Source organism: Ochotona princeps, chromosome 6 (assembly GCF_030435755.1).
Source record: "Ochotona princeps isolate mOchPri1 chromosome 6, mOchPri1.hap1, whole genome shotgun sequence".
Taxonomy (NCBI): Eukaryota; Metazoa; Chordata; class Mammalia; order Lagomorpha; family Ochotonidae; genus Ochotona; species Ochotona princeps.
This window is the reverse complement of record NC_080837.1, coordinates 11649089-11667359: the sequence shown is the minus strand read 5'-3', so window position 1 is coordinate 11667359 and position 18271 is coordinate 11649089. Positions and strand designations below refer to the sequence as shown.

The 18271-nt window shown below is 46.6% G+C and overlaps 2 protein-coding genes across 5 annotated transcripts in view; both read right to left on the bottom strand.

Annotated features, from left to right (window-relative positions):
• The window catches only part of AP3S2 (adaptor related protein complex 3 subunit sigma 2), a 58823-nt gene that overhangs the window by 16717 nt on the left and 23835 nt on the right, over positions 1 to 18271 (bottom strand). The window lies entirely within an intron of this gene.
• On the bottom strand, positions 1429 to 1908 carry LOC131480518 (elongin-C-like). The gene has a single exon (XM_058665590.1). The coding sequence runs from the start codon at positions 1793 to 1795 to the stop codon at positions 1442 to 1444; it is 354 nt and encodes a 117-aa protein (XP_058521573.1). The 5' UTR covers positions 1796 to 1908; the 3' UTR covers positions 1429 to 1441.

The window sequence follows — 18271 nt, the reverse complement described above, 5'->3', positions numbered from 1 at the left end:
CAAGGACGGCCCAAAGCCTTGGGGCTCTGCACCCACGTGGGAGACCTGGAAGAAGCTCCTGTCTCCTAGCTTTGGATCAGTTCAGCTCCAGCCATTGCAGTCACTTGGGGAGTGAATCAGCAGATAGAAGATCTTTCTCTCAGTATCTCCAAGTCTCCCATGTGTTTGCAGGGGCCCAAGAACTTCGGCTGTCCTCCACTGCTTCCCCAGGCCACTAGCAGAGAGTTAGAACAGAAATGGAATAGCCAGGACTCGAACTGGTACTGGTACCCTTTTGGGATGCTGGCACGGTAGGTGGGCGGCTTCATGTTTTACCACAGCACCAGCCCCTCCCATTACTTCCAAAACATATTATTTTGAATACAAGCTGGCTTTTTGGGATTCTGGCCACTCTGTTGAGATCAATGAATCAATCACACCCAAAACTGAGCCACGGGTAGGAACTCTCCCGCACTGAACCAGGCAGGTCCTACACAGCTGAAGCGAAGCAAGTAGGCCAGGTAAGCAACCTGCTCCGAGCAGTTCTGTTTCTGTTCAGGGTCTGCCACACCATCAGCATGACCCCCGCTTGTGCTCACACTGAATATTCCCACAGCTTTCTTCAGAGGCCATCTTCTCATCATGAGATTCCTCAACACTTGATCCCTAATCCTCACTCTCTTTCCCCTACTCCCATGAACAAGCACCACACACATTTAGCAATAGAAGAGACTACTGACAAGTGTATGTTTTAAGCACTGGAATCATCCCAAATGGCTGACATACACATCTCACATTGACCAACCCACATGCACTCCAGTGTACACCAACAGAACAGGCTTGAGGGTAAAAGCATCCTGTATTTACAGTCCTGGCCTTTTAAGAAAAATAACAATTAGGGGGCAAAAAAAAAAGACTCCTGCCTTTTGAGACGAATGGATAGGGCTGGGTATAGTAAACGTGTAGATATAACCTCACTCTACCGACTGCACAAAAGCTAATTTGTTAGGTTCAAGGCATTCATTCATTTTGGCCAAAAGAATGTAATCTGGAACAATGTCTATTTTCAAAAATGCTTAACATCACAGAATGTTAAGAACTAGAAGGAGGAAGTGAAGATAACATGTGGACCCTGACTCAAAGGGCTTAGACTCAAGGAAGGGAGATAAAACCTGTACAGAATTAACTGTAATAAAAGGAAGACTATGATAGTAGGTACCATGATCCAAGTTCAAACTGCTATGGCAGTTTAGAGGAAGGTAGGTCTCAAGTTCACTGGGGTGAGAGGAGCAGGCAGATCACTGCGCAAATCATTACTTCCTCTCCACCATGACTTTTTTTATCTTTAATAAGAGGGGCACTCGCTGGCTTCTTGTTTTATATGCTTTGTGTCTGTAACATTTGACTGTGGCCAAGACATCCCATCTATTTTCTCTTTTTTTATTATTATCATTTATTTTATTTAACAATCTAGGAAGTTTGCAGCCATCAGGCGTTCCAAAGCAATTTCAGGTGCAGTTGGGAATTCAGGAATCTCAGTGGAGCTGTTAGTGTAGCGAACCTTGTAGGTAAAATACATGCATACTTTTGATAGCACATGGGAAGGGATCTCTCTGAAACTGACCTCATTGGTTTTGTTTTCAGCAAACTGACCTGGGCCACTCAACATGGCTTTAATTGTTCCTGACGTTAGTGCATGTTCTCTTTTTACAATAAATTCATGACCATCAGAGGATATTATTTTGACATACATGACATCAGGGCCTGCACAGCCACCATAAGTTTTCTCTTCTCCATCTTTATTTAACTTACCCATTATGTTCTTATGAAATTCTACTTTGCTTCCACAGGAACTTGAGTAGTTTCCTGGGATTCTTTCCCTGACTTCCGTCTGAGGAAGTGCGTACGATACCTCCTGCCTTCCTTCTTCCCAATCATCCCATCTATTTTCAAGGCACAGCAATAGAGACAGAAATGGCGGCTGGAGGTGGGGGGGGGCGGTGTTGCGGAGGAGGTACCGGTGTCTTCTACCTAAAGGTTCACTTCCCAACTTCCAGCAACGACCAGGGAGGCCAGCCAGAAGCCAGAGGCCAGTGATTCCATCCATGTCTCCATGGAGAGGCACTCTCCTCCTGATTCCCAGGATGTAACAGCAGGATGCAGGATTGGAAGGTAAAGTAGCCAGGACTCATATTGGGATCTGGATATCCTAAGTGTTGGCTCACCTGCCCGCTCCACAACTTCTTCCCTCATCATTTGGTTTTTAAGATTTATTAATTTTTATTGGAAAGTCAAATCAAATTTATGGAGAGAAGGAAAGAGAAATATGGTTCACTTTCAATGGCCGTATCGGCTGGAGCTGAGCTTATCCAATGCCAGGAGCCAAGATCTTCTGCCAGGTCCCCCACATAAACGTAGGGTCCTAAGTCCTTGGGCCGTCCTCGACTGCTTTCCCAGGCCACAGGCAGGGAGCTGGATGGACATGAATCGATGCCCATATGGGATCTTGGTGCTTAATACTGTGTTGGGACCAATGCCCCCTGGGCTTTTTTTAATTAAAGATTTATTTTTATTTGAAAGGCAGATTTTACGGAGATAAATGAAGAAAGAGAGAGAAAAAGAATCATTCCTCAAATGACTGTAAAAACTGGAGTGGAGCTGATTAGAAGCCAGGAGCTTCTTCTGGGTCTCCCATGTGGGCACAGGGATCAGGATGGGAAGTAGAGCACAGGGATAGGATGGGATGGGAACTAGAACCAGCACCAACATATGCTGCCAGTGCTACAAGCAGAGGATTAGTCTGTTGAACCACTGTGCTAGCCCCCTTCACAGATTTTTAAAGCCAATTTTTATGTGAGCTGCTTTGGGAAGCAAATTTCACGTATATTCCAGCAGGGGTTTTTCTAGTAGCCTACTGTTTCATCTCCCTATCTCCTTCCTATCCGGAAGCACTGTACTGGGTACACTGTATCAAATGCGAAGCACTGTACTGGGTACACAAAGGAAATGAGCCAGATCATGTTCTCTTGAGCTTCATCTGACCCCTGGCTGGTTATCTGCTAGCTATCTTTTCCCACATGTAAGATGATGAAGCACATCTGTAAAGTGCAGACTGGAACAGAGGCCCGTGTCTCAAGTCTGACCCTGCCATTTACTGCTTGTGTGAATGATTCAGGACCAATCTAAAGGCTGGTTCCAAGGCTCAAAAATAGGCAGTCTAGGAAACGAGCAACCCCGTGCATAAGCACTGGATGGCTGGTAACATGGTAATTATTGTCTAACCTCCATCTCACAATTTTTGTTTGTTTGGTTTGGTTATTATTTATTATGCTTTGTCTCTTGAGTCAGTACAGGCCCCCAAATCAGTGGTGAGAGTTCAGTTTCTGAGCCGCTCAGTCTACTGCTGAGCAACAATCAAAGAAGCACAACTTACCTGACTATCAAAAAAAAAAAAAAAAATTCTGTCACATATGCTTGATTCCAGAGATGATTTTTTAAAAAAGATTTATTTATTTTTATTGGAAACGCAGATCAGATTTATGGAGAGAAGGAGACACAGAATGATCTTCCATGTGCTGATTCACTCTGCAAATGGCTGCAATGGCTGGAGCTGAGCCAATCCAAAGCCAGGAGACAGGAGCTTCTTCCAGGTCTCCCACACGGGTGTAGAGTTCCAAGACTTTGGACCATCCTCTACTGCTTTCCCAGGGCACAAGCAGGGAGCTGTGCAGGAAGTAAAGCAGCCAGGGCATGAACTGGCAACCATATGGGATCCAGCAAAGCTCTGGGACCTTCTAAATCACTGTCCATGATCAGTGTGTGGCCTTGCTCCATTAACTTGCCCTTTATTTGCTGGGCCAAATATGTACACAATTCTAACATCCCCAAGGCCAAGTTATATAAAGAATTAAGTGTCATTGGAATATCAAGGTCAAAGCAGGCAAATGACCACAGACGAGGCTAACAAAGACAGCTGGAGAGCTCATGGGGTCTTCATACTTGGGACCTTAACTTCCTCCTTTCAGCAGTGGCTCCCAATTTTCTCCTACACCTCATGAAAATTCATTTGCATAACATAACTCCTTGAATCACTCAGTGTCACTTAATAATTGCCAGGATTTCAAGGACGGTGGGGGAGGGGAGGTTTGTCCTCCTAAAGCATCAGTGCGGACAGAGTGGGGGAGCCACCACGCCCCTTACACAGGGCTGTGAGACACACAATGGTGACTGAATATGGGAATATTGCAGGCAGAGAGCGCTGAAGGAAAAAAGATAAATTTGCCATTTACTCAGCAAGTACTTACTGATTCCAATCTGCAAAATAACCAGGAATAGTGAATGTTAACATATTTTACCAAATTCAAGACATTATTGACAGTTAAAAAACAAACACGGGCCCGGTGCAGTAACCTAATGGCTGAAGTTCTTGCCTTGCATCTGCCAGGATCCCATATGGGTGCTAGTTTATGTCCTGTCTGCTCCACTTCCCATCCAGCTTCCATCTCTGCTCGAGCCCTGGGAAGGCAGCATGGCCCAAAGCCTTGGGACCCTGTACCACATGGGAGACCCGGAACAAGCTCCTGGCTCCTGGTTTCAGGATCTGCTCCGGCTGTTGTGGCCACTTGGGGAATGATCCAGCAGATAGAAAATCTTTCCCTCTGTCTTTCCTTCTCTCTGTAAATCTGACTTTCCAATAAAAATAAATGTTTCAAAAAGAAAATTAACACAGTGGTTTTCTCTAAAGATCACTGTTGTCAGTGAAATGACAAGTTACTGATTATAAGAGAAATCTTGATATCTGAGATGTTAAAATTATAAATGTTCCCCCGGAAGTGGATCTAAGAATTGATGACATAGGATACCTTGTCTTCCAAGTGTCCAAAGGAGTTTACCCCCCATTGGAAACAACTGGTGTTGAAACACTGAAGCATGAGCAAGAGGTAAACTGATTGGGGAACTGTAACACTGGAGTTCTAGGAGGGATTAGGGTAGAACATGAGTGGGGAGGCAGCATTACAGCACAGCAAGCTGAGCCATCACCCGAAATGTGGGTATCCCATATGCGAGCACAGTTTGAGCTCCGGCTGCTCTGTTTCCAATCCAGCTCCCTGCTAATGAGCCTGGGAGACAGCAGAAGATGGCCTAAGTACCTGGGCCCCCACCAGCTACATGGGAGATCTGATAGAGCTCCTGGCTCCTGGCTTTAGCCCGGACAGACCACCATTGGCTGTTTTACCCATCTGGGGAGTGACTCAATGGATAGATCTCTTTCTCTGTTTATTACACTGACTTTTAAACAAACAAGTCCTCAAAAAACAAAACAAAACCCAAAACATGTGAGGTATGTATTGTAGTTTGCAAAGCTGGCTTGAGACAGAGGGCATTTTTTTTTTTAAGATTTATTTATTTTTATTGCAAAGTCAGATATACAGAGAGGAGGAGAGATAGAAAGGAAGATCTTCCCTCTGATGATTCACTCCACAAGTAACAGCCGGAGCTGCGCCGATCCGAAGCCAGGAGCCAGGAGCTCTTCTGGATCTAGCAACACAGGTGCAGGGTCCCAAGGCTTTGGGCCGTCCTTGACTGCTTTCCCAGGCCACAAGCAGGGAGCTGGATGGGAAGCAGGGTAGCCGGGATTAGAATCAGTGCCCACATGGGATCCCGGCGCGTTCAAGGCGAGGACTTTAACTGCTAGGCCATCATGCCAGGTCCGACAGAGGGCATTTTGAGGCAGAGAAGCGACATGGCCACAATGCAAAGGTGGGACCTGGTGAGGTGTAATGGGAAGCAGAGGAAGATACAACTGAGGCACTTCAGGACATGTGTCCCAGAGCAGAGGAAGCCTGGAGCTGCAGCTCTCACATTACTGGGGATCCCTGAGGGCCCGCGGAGGAAAGTGGATAGTAGAGGGTGAAGGAATGCTTTCTGTGAATGAGAAAATGGAGAGACCAAGGTAGGGGGAGACTGGAGATAGTGCTGTTGTCACCTAGAGCTGACGTTTAGTGCCTGGGACTCAGGTAATGGGAAAAAAAAATAATAAAGAGAAGAAAGGAAAGGATGAGATGGACCTGAAGGGAAATCCTGAAAGATGTGTCGCTCTCTACTGACTGCTTGGAATTAGACGGCAAAGCAGACATTCCTGAGGTCCATGCCTTGTCGCTGGAACAAGGGAAGAGGAGAGGATGGGTGAGGCTCAGGCAGGAAGGGACGTAGCAGCGAGGAGCAGATGAGTGGTGTGCTGGATGCTGAGTGTTGCGGGGAGGCAGGTGATCCAGACAGGAAGATGGAACAACACAGGCCTTCAGCTGAGGTTCGAAGGAGCAAAGGTTTGTGGCCCAGCTATCTGGCAGAGGATCAGTGCTCAAAGACCAAGGCCCAGAGGCAACAGCTAGCAGAGGGCAGTGCGAGAGAGAGCCGTCTGCAATGTGTCTGCTTAAAGAGCTGGGCAGGGGATCCCCCACTCCTTCCCACAAACTGCTGGTCACAGCCCTTCCCTGAGGGATGTAACCCACATACACATGACACCTACAGGGCACATCCAGGTGAATCCCAGGGGCACACTAGGTACTGACTGGGAAAATTCCAGTTCTAGGTTTTGACAGACTATCTGCTCTTAAACTTGAGGCATGGTGGCTAGCAAAGGGGCTGGGCATCCCTCTGCTTGCTGCATGGCCTTAGATGAGTTCAGGGGCAGACCTGACAACTTGTCCTGTACCGAATGTGTACTTCAAGTCACAATTAACTGCTTTTGCCAGGCATGTAGATCATCTATTCCCAGACCCCCAAATATGCCCAAGGGTATACCCAGGGTCAATTGCCTGTGTTACGTAACTCCCCAGGGCTGGCCCAGCTGTGCTCAGGAGTGAAGTACAATACCTAAGTCTAGGCAGAGGGCACATCTGTACACACTATCAGTTTATCTGGGCCCAAGATGAGACTTTGCCTTGGAACAGCAGGGAACTATTAACTGTCTATTGTAGGGAAAAAAATATAAGCAAAGCACACACAGTGCTGGGCTTGCCTATGTTCCTAAGCACCCTGGCCCTGCCAGACCCATGATGAGGCACCTGCAAGCCTCCAACCCCCGCCACCCCAGGGACCGGGCTGCTCTCCCCAAAGGCAGGGGCTACAATCATCTGCCCTCTCCCTTCCACACCTTGCGCACTCACTTCACTGAGCAGCCACACTGGCTCATGCTATCACTCACGTTCCTGCCCAGCTGTTTCCACACTCTCTGGTGCCTCAGCCTGGAATACTCTTCACAGATTACATATTTCTAACTTAGTTTGATTTCTGCTTAGACAATATTTTATCAGTCACCTTCCCAGGTCACTCTATATAGAATCCAATCCTTTTCCTGCCATATTTTCTCCCCTACACTTAAACACTACCCAAAATTTTATTTTGTTTCCCAACTAAACGTGAGATTTACAAAGACAGGAATGTCTCCTTTACTGTTTCCCTAGCACCCAGAGGAGTGCAAGGGTACCTAGATCCAACAGGAGCTGAGTAGCCAGCCAGTCCATGTCAACTCCTGTGAGTAAGACAAGCTGAGGCCAACCTTCCAGCACTAGTTGGGGGCAAACAAACGGACTGATGAAATACTAAGTATAGGTGCCATCCTGGGTTTAATCCTCATAGCCCCCACATGAGCTCCAAGCTAATCACACATACAGCTCAAGTAGTGGAGCCAGAATCCCAGCCATACAGGCTCTGGAATCTGAGCTGTTAACCATGCAGATAAGACAGTCAGCCAGTGTTGCAGGTGCCACAGAAGCAGCCCAGAGTGCAGGGGGAACAAGACAAGCAAACTTCTTTTTGTCAAAAGGTGGGCAGGAATAAGAAGGTTTTCTGGGGATTCCCTTCCCTGAGTGGGAGAGCAGAGCTATGGGGCTGGGGATGCAACGGCTAGAGCCTCTACTGGGAAACTACTTCAGGTGGTAACTGAGGATCCAGTAGTTGAACAAATGAACATGAACTTTGTGAGATTTCCTAAGGAGAGGTTACAGAACAGGAATTATTTAAGAGTAAAGTCAGAAGACTAGAAATAACAGAAAGGTAGAAAAAGATACCAGGTGAATGTGTTTCATGGAAACTAAGAACAAAGAACATCTTAAAAGTGAGGAACTGTCAAAAAGTACATGGGAAGGGGCTGGCATTGTGGTGCAGCAAGCTAAGCATTCCATATGGGTGGTGTTCATATGGGTGGGAGACCTGAGGAATGTTTTGGCTTCCAGCTTCAGATCAGCTCAGCTCTGGCTACTGTGGCCATTTGGGGAATGAACCAGAGGATAGGAGATCTCTCCGCCTCCTCTTCTCTCTGTACAATCTACCTTTCAAATACAATTAAATAAACATTAAAAAAAAAAAATTCTTGGAAAAAGTGTTCACTGAACTCAGGAACACAGGGAACAAGGCTCTCCCAGCCATGTCACCTCTATTTCAAACTTCTCTCTGTGCCTGGTGTGGTGGCCCAGCAGCTAGATCCTTGCCTTGCACACGCCGGGATGCCAGGTGGGTGCTGATTTGTATCCCAGGGCTATACTTCTCATCTAGCTCCCTACCTGTGGCCACGGAAGGGAGTGGAAGATGGCCCAAGTCCTTGGGACCCTGCGTCCTTGTGGGAGAATCAGAGGAGGCTCCTGGCTCCTGCCACTGCAACCACTTGGGGAGTAAGCCAGTGGATCGAGGATCTTTATCTCTGTAGATATGCCTTTCCAGTAAAAATACATAAATCTTTAAAAAAACAAAAAATTCTCTTCCACTAATCTCAACTCACACCCTGAACTTTCTGGCTGGGGCCCTACTGGCATTTAGTAGGAGGGGCTGGAGACACTAACCCCAGCAGGGCCTGCTCCAAGTGACCCTCCATCTGGCGAGCTGATCACAGTTCCAAGGCCTCTGTGGTCATCTCAAACCATCCTCCATGTCCCTGGGGGGCTTTTGTTCCCATTATGCTGTCTCCCAGAATTCTGGTTTTGAAAACAGAAATTGGGGACCCAGTGAGATGCTCTAATGGCTAAAGTCCTCGCCTTGAACACGCCAGGATCCCATATGGGCGTCGGTTCTAATCCCGGTGGCCCCGCTTCTCATCCAGCTCCCTGCTTGTGGCCTGGGAAAGTAGTCAAGGACGGCCCAAGGCCTTGGGACCCTGCACCCACATGGAGACCCGAAAGAGGGTCTCTGGGCTCCTGGCTTCATATCGGCTCAGCTCTAGCCATAGTGGCCGCTTGGGGAGTGAACCATCGGACAGAAGATCTTCCTCTCTGTCTCTCCTGCTCTCTGTGTACCTGACTTTCCAATTAAAAAAAAAAAAGAAAAAGAAAAGAAAACAGAAATTGGAAAATACTATAAAAGCTTACACAGAAACTAAAAATAATATTCATCCAATTCTGCGGCTTGGATGGTGGAAGGAACATGGGTTTCAGTTTCGGGCACTTCAGCAAAAGGTTCAGTTTCCTTTTCCCCAGGAATACCATGACCGACCTGGTAGGCAAGCACCTGGCACGGCACGACGCCTGCACCTGCCCACTGCCCAGTCAAGAGGAACTTCTCTCCCTGCAACTCCCTTCCTTAATGACTTTTGAACTTAGGATTTTATACAGCCCTGATCGCTTCTCTCCTTTAGTTCTGATCTACCTCAGCCGGCCTGTGTCTGCCACCATCCTTTCCCAGGGCCAGTTACACCTGTGGGATAGGGCTGAGCCAGCCTTGCCTGTATCAGTGTACACTCTCCACAGCTGAGGGCAGCACACGAAGCTACACGACATGCTCCCTTATCCAGCATCCAGATGTACAGCGAAAGCCACAGGTGGGCTCTACGCCTCACCTCCATTTCAGAGTCCTACCTAGAAACAGCTATTTATCTTTTCTACTTTACAGCCAATCATTAAATAAAGGTGCAGGTGATTAAATACCATATATACAATTTACAAACGTTTTAGTCTAATGAAATACAATATTCAAATATATTATATTTACATGCAGATAGATGTACACTATGTATATAAATGGTGTATGTCTATAGTATGTATATAAAATATATGTGTATATGCATGTATATATGTATATACATATATTTGACAAAGGCAGTACTTCTGAGTACCTCTGTAAGAAGCAATGCAGGGCCCGGCATGGTACATAGCAACTATAGTCCTCGCCTTGAACACACTGGGAATCCCATATGGGTGTCAGTTCTAATCACGGTTGCCCCACTTCCCATCCAGCTCCCTGCTTGTGGCCTGGGAAAGCACAAACCTTTGGAACCCTGTGCCTGTGTGGGAGACCCAGAAGAGGCTCCCTGCTCCTGGCTTCAGATTAGCACAGCTCCAGCTGTTGCAGGTGTTTGGGGAATCAATCAACAGATGGAGGTTCTTCCTCTCTGTCTCTCCTTTCTATATATCTGACTTTCCAATAAAAATAAAATAAATCTAAAAAAAAATCTGTTCTATTTATTTGTTTAAATTTTTTTTTAAATTTTGATTGAATCCCGGTACATTCAAGGCAAGGACTTTAGCCACGAGGTTACAGGGCCGGGCCCTATTTTATTTATTTATTTGAAAGGCAGAGTGACAGAGAGAGGAACAGACCAAAAGAAAAAGATCTTTCATTTGGGATTCAGCGCAATGGTTCAGTGTCTAAATCCTCACCTTAGATGCATTGGGATCCCATATAGGTGTCAGTTCGTGTCGTGGATGCTCCACTTCCCATTCAGCTTACTGCTTGTGGCCTAGCAAAGCAGTAGAGCATGACTTGGGACCCTGCACCCATGTCAAAGACCTGGGAGAAGCTCCTGGCTCCTGGCTTCGTATCAGCTCAGCTCCAGCCACTGTGGCCACGACAATGGGGAATAAACCAGCGGACAGAAGATTTTTCTCTTTATCTCTTTTTCTCTGTAAACCTGATCTGACTTTCCAATAAAAATTATAAATAAATTTTTTAAAAAAATCTTTTATCTCTGGATCAGAAGCCATACAGCCAGGTACTCCATCATGGGATGCTAATATGTATGGCAGTGTTTTCCCCTGCTATGCAGGGTCCCAAGGCTTTGGGCCGTCCACGACTGCTTTCCCAGGCCACAAGCAGGGAGCTGGATGGGAAGCAGGGTGGCCGGGATTAGAACTGGCGCACATATGGGATCCCGGTGCGTTCAAGGCAAGGACTTTAGCCGCTAGACTATCATGCCTGGCCCTTTGTGAAACTGTAAAGCTGTTACACATATGCCTTTTCCTAAACCAGCTTCCTTAGAAGGGTGTTTATATATATACATACATATATGTATTTTTTTTTTTAAAGATTTATTCATTTTATTACAGCCAGATATTCACAGAGGAGGAGAGACAGAGAGGAAGATCTTCCGTCCGATGATTCACTCCCCAAGTGAGCCGCAACGAGCCGATGCGTGCCGATCCGAAGCCGGGAACCTGGAACCTCTTCCGGGTCTCCCACGCGGGTGCAGTGTCCCAATGCATTGGGCCGTCCTCAACTGCTTTCCCAGGCCACAAGCAGGGAGCTGGATGGGAAGTGGAGCTGCCGGGATTAGAACCGGCGCCCATATGGGATCCCGGGGCTTTCAAGGCGAGGACTTTAGCCGCTAGGCCACGCAGCCGGGCCCTGTATTTTTTTTTTTTAAATACTAAAGCTCCTAGGTTTCCTCCTATTAGTGATACTGAATAAAATATCAGCTTTTTGGGACCAGCAACACATAGAAGTAGGGTAACCCTGTACCTGTAGTGCCAGCATCCCATATGGGCACTGGTACGAATTCCAGCTGATACAATCACAATCCTGCTAATGTGTCCAGGAAAGCATCAGAAGAGGACCTAGAAGAGGCGGGCCCCTGGCCCACATAGAAGGCCTGGTAGAAGCTCCTGGATCCTGGCTTCAGATCAGTTCAACTCTGGATATTGCAGCCATGACGAAGTCAACCAGCACATGGAAGTCTTTCTGTAAATCTGCCTTTCAAATAGAAGGTAAATAAATCTTTTTTTTTTTTTTCAAATAGCTTTTCTTTCTGGAAGAATAAGAAAAAAAGTGGTAGTCACAGTACTATTCAGAACTATTTCAGATCCTTTTACTCCTAGGTGCCCCCCAGGGCTGCCCTTCCCTGGCTCCTGTGGTAAGGGGGTATGACTTATTCTGACCAATGAAGTAAGTGTTGGTGAGAAGCGTCACTTCAATAGCCAAGACAGAAGCTCCCAAGGAGTATTTCTACCAGCTCAGATGCCAAGTGACTTCTGCGAGTAAAGACACCACAATGGCCACATGGCATGGGTAAGACCTTGTTGAGATGTGATTAGGATTTTCATGTGATGTAACATCAAGCAATGAATTTTTTAATTTTATTTTTTAATTTTATTTTTAAATTTTTTTTAAAGATTTATTTATTTTTATTGCAAAGTCAGATATACAGAGAGGTAGATCTTCCGTCTGATGATTCAACGGCTGGAGCTGAGCCAATCCCAAGCCGGGAGCCAGGAGCTTCCTCTGGCTCTCCCACGTGGGTGCAGGGTCCCAAGGCTTTCGCAGGCCACAAGCAGGGAGCTGGATGGGAAGTGGAGCATCCAGGACACGAACTGGCACCTATATGGGATCCCAGCACATTCAAGGCAAGCACTTTAACTGCTACACTATCATGCCAGGCCCAGGATTCTTTTTTAAAGACTTTTTTTTTTTTTTTTTTCCAAAGGCAGACTTTACAGAGGCTCACACAGAGTTCTTCCATCTGCTGATTCACTCCCCAAATGGCCACAGTGACCCAGGCAGGTCTGAAGCCAGGAATCAGGAGTTTCTGTTTCTTCCAGTCTCCCAGGTGAGTGCAAGGAACCAAGTACTTGGACAATCTTTCACTGCTTTCCCAGGTACTTTAGCAAGAACCTAGACTGACATGAACTGGTGCCCATATGGGATGCTGGCAAGGCAAATGACAACTTTACCCACTACACCATGGAACAGCCTGTGGCAAAGGATTCTTAACTCGGAATCAAGAAATTCTGCTTCTTGGGCCCGGCGCGGTGGCCTAGTGGCTAAAGTCCTCGCCTTGAATGCACCTGGATTCCATATGGGTGCCGATTATAGTCCCAGCAGCTCCACTTCCCATCCAGCTCCCTGCATGTGGCCTGGGAAAGCAATAGAGGACGGCCCAAAGCCTTGGGACCCTGCACCCACATGGGAGACCTGAAGGAAGTTCCTGGCTCCTGGCTTCGGATTGGCTCAGCTCCAGTCGTTGTGGTCACTTGTGGAGTGAATCAACAGATGGAAGATCTTCCTCTCTGTCTCTCCTCCTCTCTGTATATCTGACTTTGCAATACAAATTCATAAATCTTAAAAAAAAATTCTGCTTCTTATCTCAGAAACCAATCCTCTTCTGTGGTGTAAGAGTAATTAACAGCAACGACACCAGGAGACTTCAATCCCAATGGCAGCCTTTGAGGGCAGCTACAGCTGGCAGTCAAAGCCATCTACACCCAGTTTTATCTGCAATACATGCAAGAAATATCACTGGTAATAGCTCTGTGCCTGACTGTCATCTCAATAAACACCAGGTGTTACAAAAATAGCTGCACATCAAACAGATAGTTCTAAAGATCACATTTTGTTGTTTTATGTACATACGATCCTTCTGCTCAAAACAAGAAACAAGGCAATAACCAAACCAACTGAAGGAGTTTCCTGCATGTCGAGGAGCATGCAAGAACAGAACTGCACACCCAGTTACTGGGATAATCCCCAAAGAAGGAGGCCAGCTTCAGCACCGTGTGACACACATCTCCAGCTCTGGACTGCAGCCTCCTGCCAACACAGACCCCGGCAGACACAGGTGACAGCCAGCTCATGTAACTGGGCTCCTGCCACTCTCACTGACCTCAATTCAGTTTTTGGTTCCAGGCTTTGGTCCTGGCCAGGAGTCAGCCCGACTGCAGACTTCTGGAGAAAGAAACACTGCATGGGAGCTCTTATTCTCTCTCACAAGTAAATAAGAAGTAAAAATAAGTTTAAAGATTTTCAAACAGGGGCTGGTGTGGTGGCACAGCAAGCTAATTGTCTGCCTGCAGTGTCAGCATCCCATATGGGCACCAGTTCATGTCCCGGCTGCTCCACTTCCCATCCAACTCCCTCCTAATGGCATGAGAAAGCAGCAGAGGAAGGCTCAAAGCCTTGAGCCACTGCACCTATGTGGAAGATCTAAAAGAAGCTCCTGGTTCTTGGTTCCTGGCATCTGATCAGCTCAGCTCTGGCCGTTGTGGCCATCTGGGGAGTGAACCAGCAGATGGAAGACCTCTTTTTCTGTCTCTCTTCTCCATAAAATCTGCCTTTCAAATAAAAACAAATAAATCTTTAAAGAGAAAGATTTTCCATCAAAAGTTCACACAAGCACCCAGCGCAGTAGCCTGGTGGCTAAAGTCTCTGCCTTGAATGCACCAGGATTCCATATGGGCACCGGTTCTAATCCTGGCAGCTCCACTTCCCATCCAGCTCCCTGCTTGTGGCCTGGGAAAGCAGTCGTGGACAGCCCAAAACTTTGGGACCCTGCACCTGTGTGGGACATCTGAAAGAGGCTCCTGGCTTTGGATTGGCTCAGCTCCAGCCATTGTGGCCACTTGGAGAGTAAATCACCCATCCAAAGATCTTGCTCTATTTTTACTCCTCTCTGGATATTTGACTTTGCAATAAAAATAAATAAATCTTTAAAAAAGAAAGTTCATGTAAGAAAAAGTGCACTGCAATGATATCAGGTATAGCCTTTCTTTTTCTAAAATGAGCCACAAAGGTTTGAGACCTTAAAAAAACGTCCATTTTGCTCATGTCTGTCACTTGTCCTGAGGCAGTAGGTGCTTGGTCTGCAGTCAACAACAAGGTATGAAGTTCACCGGTGGACAGCACCTGGGTCCCTGACGGCATTGCTGAACTGTCATCTCTAACATCCTTCACTCTGCCCTGCAGGCAGCCTTTGCATATGTGATCTAATCAGTCTCCTCACTGCTTCAGCAAATAACATCACAAACTAACTAACTAAGTCTGGATACAAAATTCTTACCTATCACGCAACATAAGCTCCACTGGCTGAGACTGTAATCAGACCTTAGGTCAACCTTTAACCTCTTAAACCATGACCACTGTTACCAGGTCACGCTCTGGGAAGCTCCTCAGTGGCCCACCTGAAGACTGCCCCATGCAGTGTGACACCGTACTAGACCTAGGGAAGGACACAAGGGTGAACACAAAGATAAGGAAAGGATAAAACTGTGGCCAGGGACTTGGCACAGGGGTTCTCAACCAGGATCTCTGCATCCCATATCCCAGTGCCCAGCTGAGTCCTGGTTACTTCTCACAGTAGTCTCCCCACTAATGTGTAGTCTATGAGATGATGGTCCAAGTCCTTGGATCCCTACCTCCCATGAGGGAGTCCTGGATGCAGTTTCAGGATACTGGTCTCAACCCAGCACATCTCTGGCTCCTGTATGCATGTGGGGAGCCAGTGGATTAAAAACCTCTACCACAAGTATATTAATTTAAAAACTGAAACAGTGCTCTAAGGACACCTGGGCTTTTCTTCAGTAACAATGACTGCTGTAGCAAGCTTGCCCTAGTGACTCTAAAAAAAGGATTTAGGAGAAATTCCCCAAAACAGAATTAATGGCTCAAAGGGAATACGTATTTAAATTTGGGGGGAGGCAACCATGGGTTTGAATCCTTGCTCCAATCTTGAATCTGGCTTTCTGCTGATGCACAGGCTGGGAGGCAGCAGGTGATGGCCCAACTGTTTGGGTCACTGACATCCCCATGGGAGACTTGGATGGAGTTCTGGGCTTCTGGCTTCAGCCACGACCAGTCCTAGCTGCTGTGGGCATTTGGAGGAGTGAACCAATGGACAGATCTCTTTGTATCTGTCTGATTCCTTCAAAAACAATGAAAAAATAAATGAAGAATTATTTAAAACATTAAAGTAGAGGCCACACCAGGATAGAATGGTTGGTCCTTAATCACAAAAGACAAGACAGCAAGGATCAGCTTTGGAGGCTGGATTTGAGTCAAGGTTGAAGGACAGGTCCGATTCAGTAAATGAAAGATTGTAAAAAAGACAACTTGGATCAAGTGTTGAGGCAGGAATCACACAGTGAGTGGTCAAGAATGCATGAGGCGAGAAGTAATGAAAAAATAAAGACCAGGTCATCCTAAGTTGCTACAAGCATTTAGGGGAGTGGACCAGAGGTTGAGAGTGCACACACTCTCTCTCTCAAGTGAAAAAAAAAATACATGTGCCAAATGTTAACAACTGGTGCATGTAAGAACGAGTAAAAAGACTCTACCAGGCCAAAGCAACAGTTGTAAAAATTGACTTAAAAATATTGAGAGCAAGGAAGGGAGTCAAGATGAGTGCCCACGATGAAAAATGGTAGCAGTACACTTGGAAAGGGAAATTTAGGGGCAACACCTGCTGAAGTTGGCTCTGAACTGCAAGAGATGTAGATATTAGAAAGACATTAGGGTGTGCTGAGGAAGAGCAGGTACCTCTGCCTCCATATGGGTGCTTCTTCAAATCCTGACTGCTCTACTTCAGTCCAGCTCCCTGCTAATGTGCCTGGGAAAGCAATGAAGGATGGCCAAGTTCTTGAACCCCTGCACCTATGTGGGAGACCCGAAGGAAGCTCCCAACCCTCAGCTTTGGACCGGCCTAACTCTGGCCATTTTAGTCATTTGGGGAATGAACCAGAAGATGGAAAATTTCTCTCTTTGTTTCTCCCTCTGACCCTCTATAACTCTTTCAAGGAAAAATAAATAGTTTTTAATGTATTAGGAAGAAATACCTTCAGGCAGCTGAACTAGTGGGCCAGGACTCAGACCATTCTGAACACCAGATGAGCCATCAGGAGTAGAAATGTCATGTTAGGAACTATCTACATAGATGAGATGACTGTTTAAGTATGATAAATGGATGCTATCCATGACAGATATGTGAAATAGAGAGGTGAGAGAACACTAATAATTGACTGTCAGACAGTGGGAAGAGAGCAGGAGAAAACTCTGGAGAGTTTTACGTGAGAGACAAGGTGAAAAGGGATTAAGAATGTCCCACATATGGGCCCTGCACAGTAGCCTGGCAGCTAAAGCCCTCACCTTGAACATGCTGGGATCCCATATGGGCGCCGGTTCTAATCCTAGCGGCCCTGCTTCCCACCCAGCCCCTGCTTGTTGCCTGGGAAAACAGTTGAGGATGGCCCAAAGCCTTGAGACCTTGCACCCACCTGGGAGACCCGGAAGAGGCTCTGGGCTCCTGGCTTTGGATTGGCTCAGCTTCGGCCATTGTGGCCACTTGAGGAATGAACCAGCAGATGGATCTTCCTCTCTGTCTCTTCTCCTCTCTGCATATCTGACTTTCCAATAAAAACAAAATAAATCTTTAAAAAAATGCCCCACTGAAAGACTACCAGCATCAGGTACTATGGTCAAATCACACAAAGTGATGGCAGTGGGAAGACCACCAGACTTGGAAATCATCAGAGGATTTGGGTAGGAGAGAAAGACAAGTTTCACGGTTCCAGGGAGGGAACAGATTCTGTTGAAAAATTGTGTGTAATTCCCCAGTCAACAAGTTTACCTTGATGAACGGTGGGGTTACAAGTACAGCTGCAAAGATCTGGCCAGTGTGGGAGGCATGCATTCCCCAAGAGACTCAGACAGTGAGATTTTAGAGTTCAGAGGAGGGAACAAACAGCACACTTCAGAAACCAGGAGAAGAAGCAAGGGTGGGGCAGGGAGGAGAAACAGCTCTACAAAGGGTAGGTTCAGGCCCTCCTGGAAAATAGGAGGAAAAGTAGAGAGAGGTAAAGAGAAAGCAGTGACAAAAATAGGATAGGATCAATTTGGGAGCCATGAGATCAGAAATAATTTGCAAAAACTGGCGTTTGGCTCAGCAGCTAAGATGCCCCTTGGTCGCCTGGCATGATGGCTCAGTGGCTAAACCCTCACCTTGCAAGTGCCAGGATCCCATATGGGCAATGGTTTGTGTTCCAGCTGTTCCACTTCCCATCTAGCTCTCTGCTTATGGCTTAGAAAAGCAGTAGAGGATGGTGCAAAGCCTTTGAACCCTGCACCCATGTGGGAGACCTGGAAGAATCTTCTGGCTTTCTTTCTCTCTTTCTCTTCCTGATGTTCTATACACCAAAAAGACAAAACTGAATAAACAAACACTAAAAGAAAGAAATTGCCAGGGTAGCAGGAAATCAGTATGTCTGGTCTTTACAGAGGCCTGCTCTTTCAAGAAATTTGTTCAAAGTGATGGGCAGATACC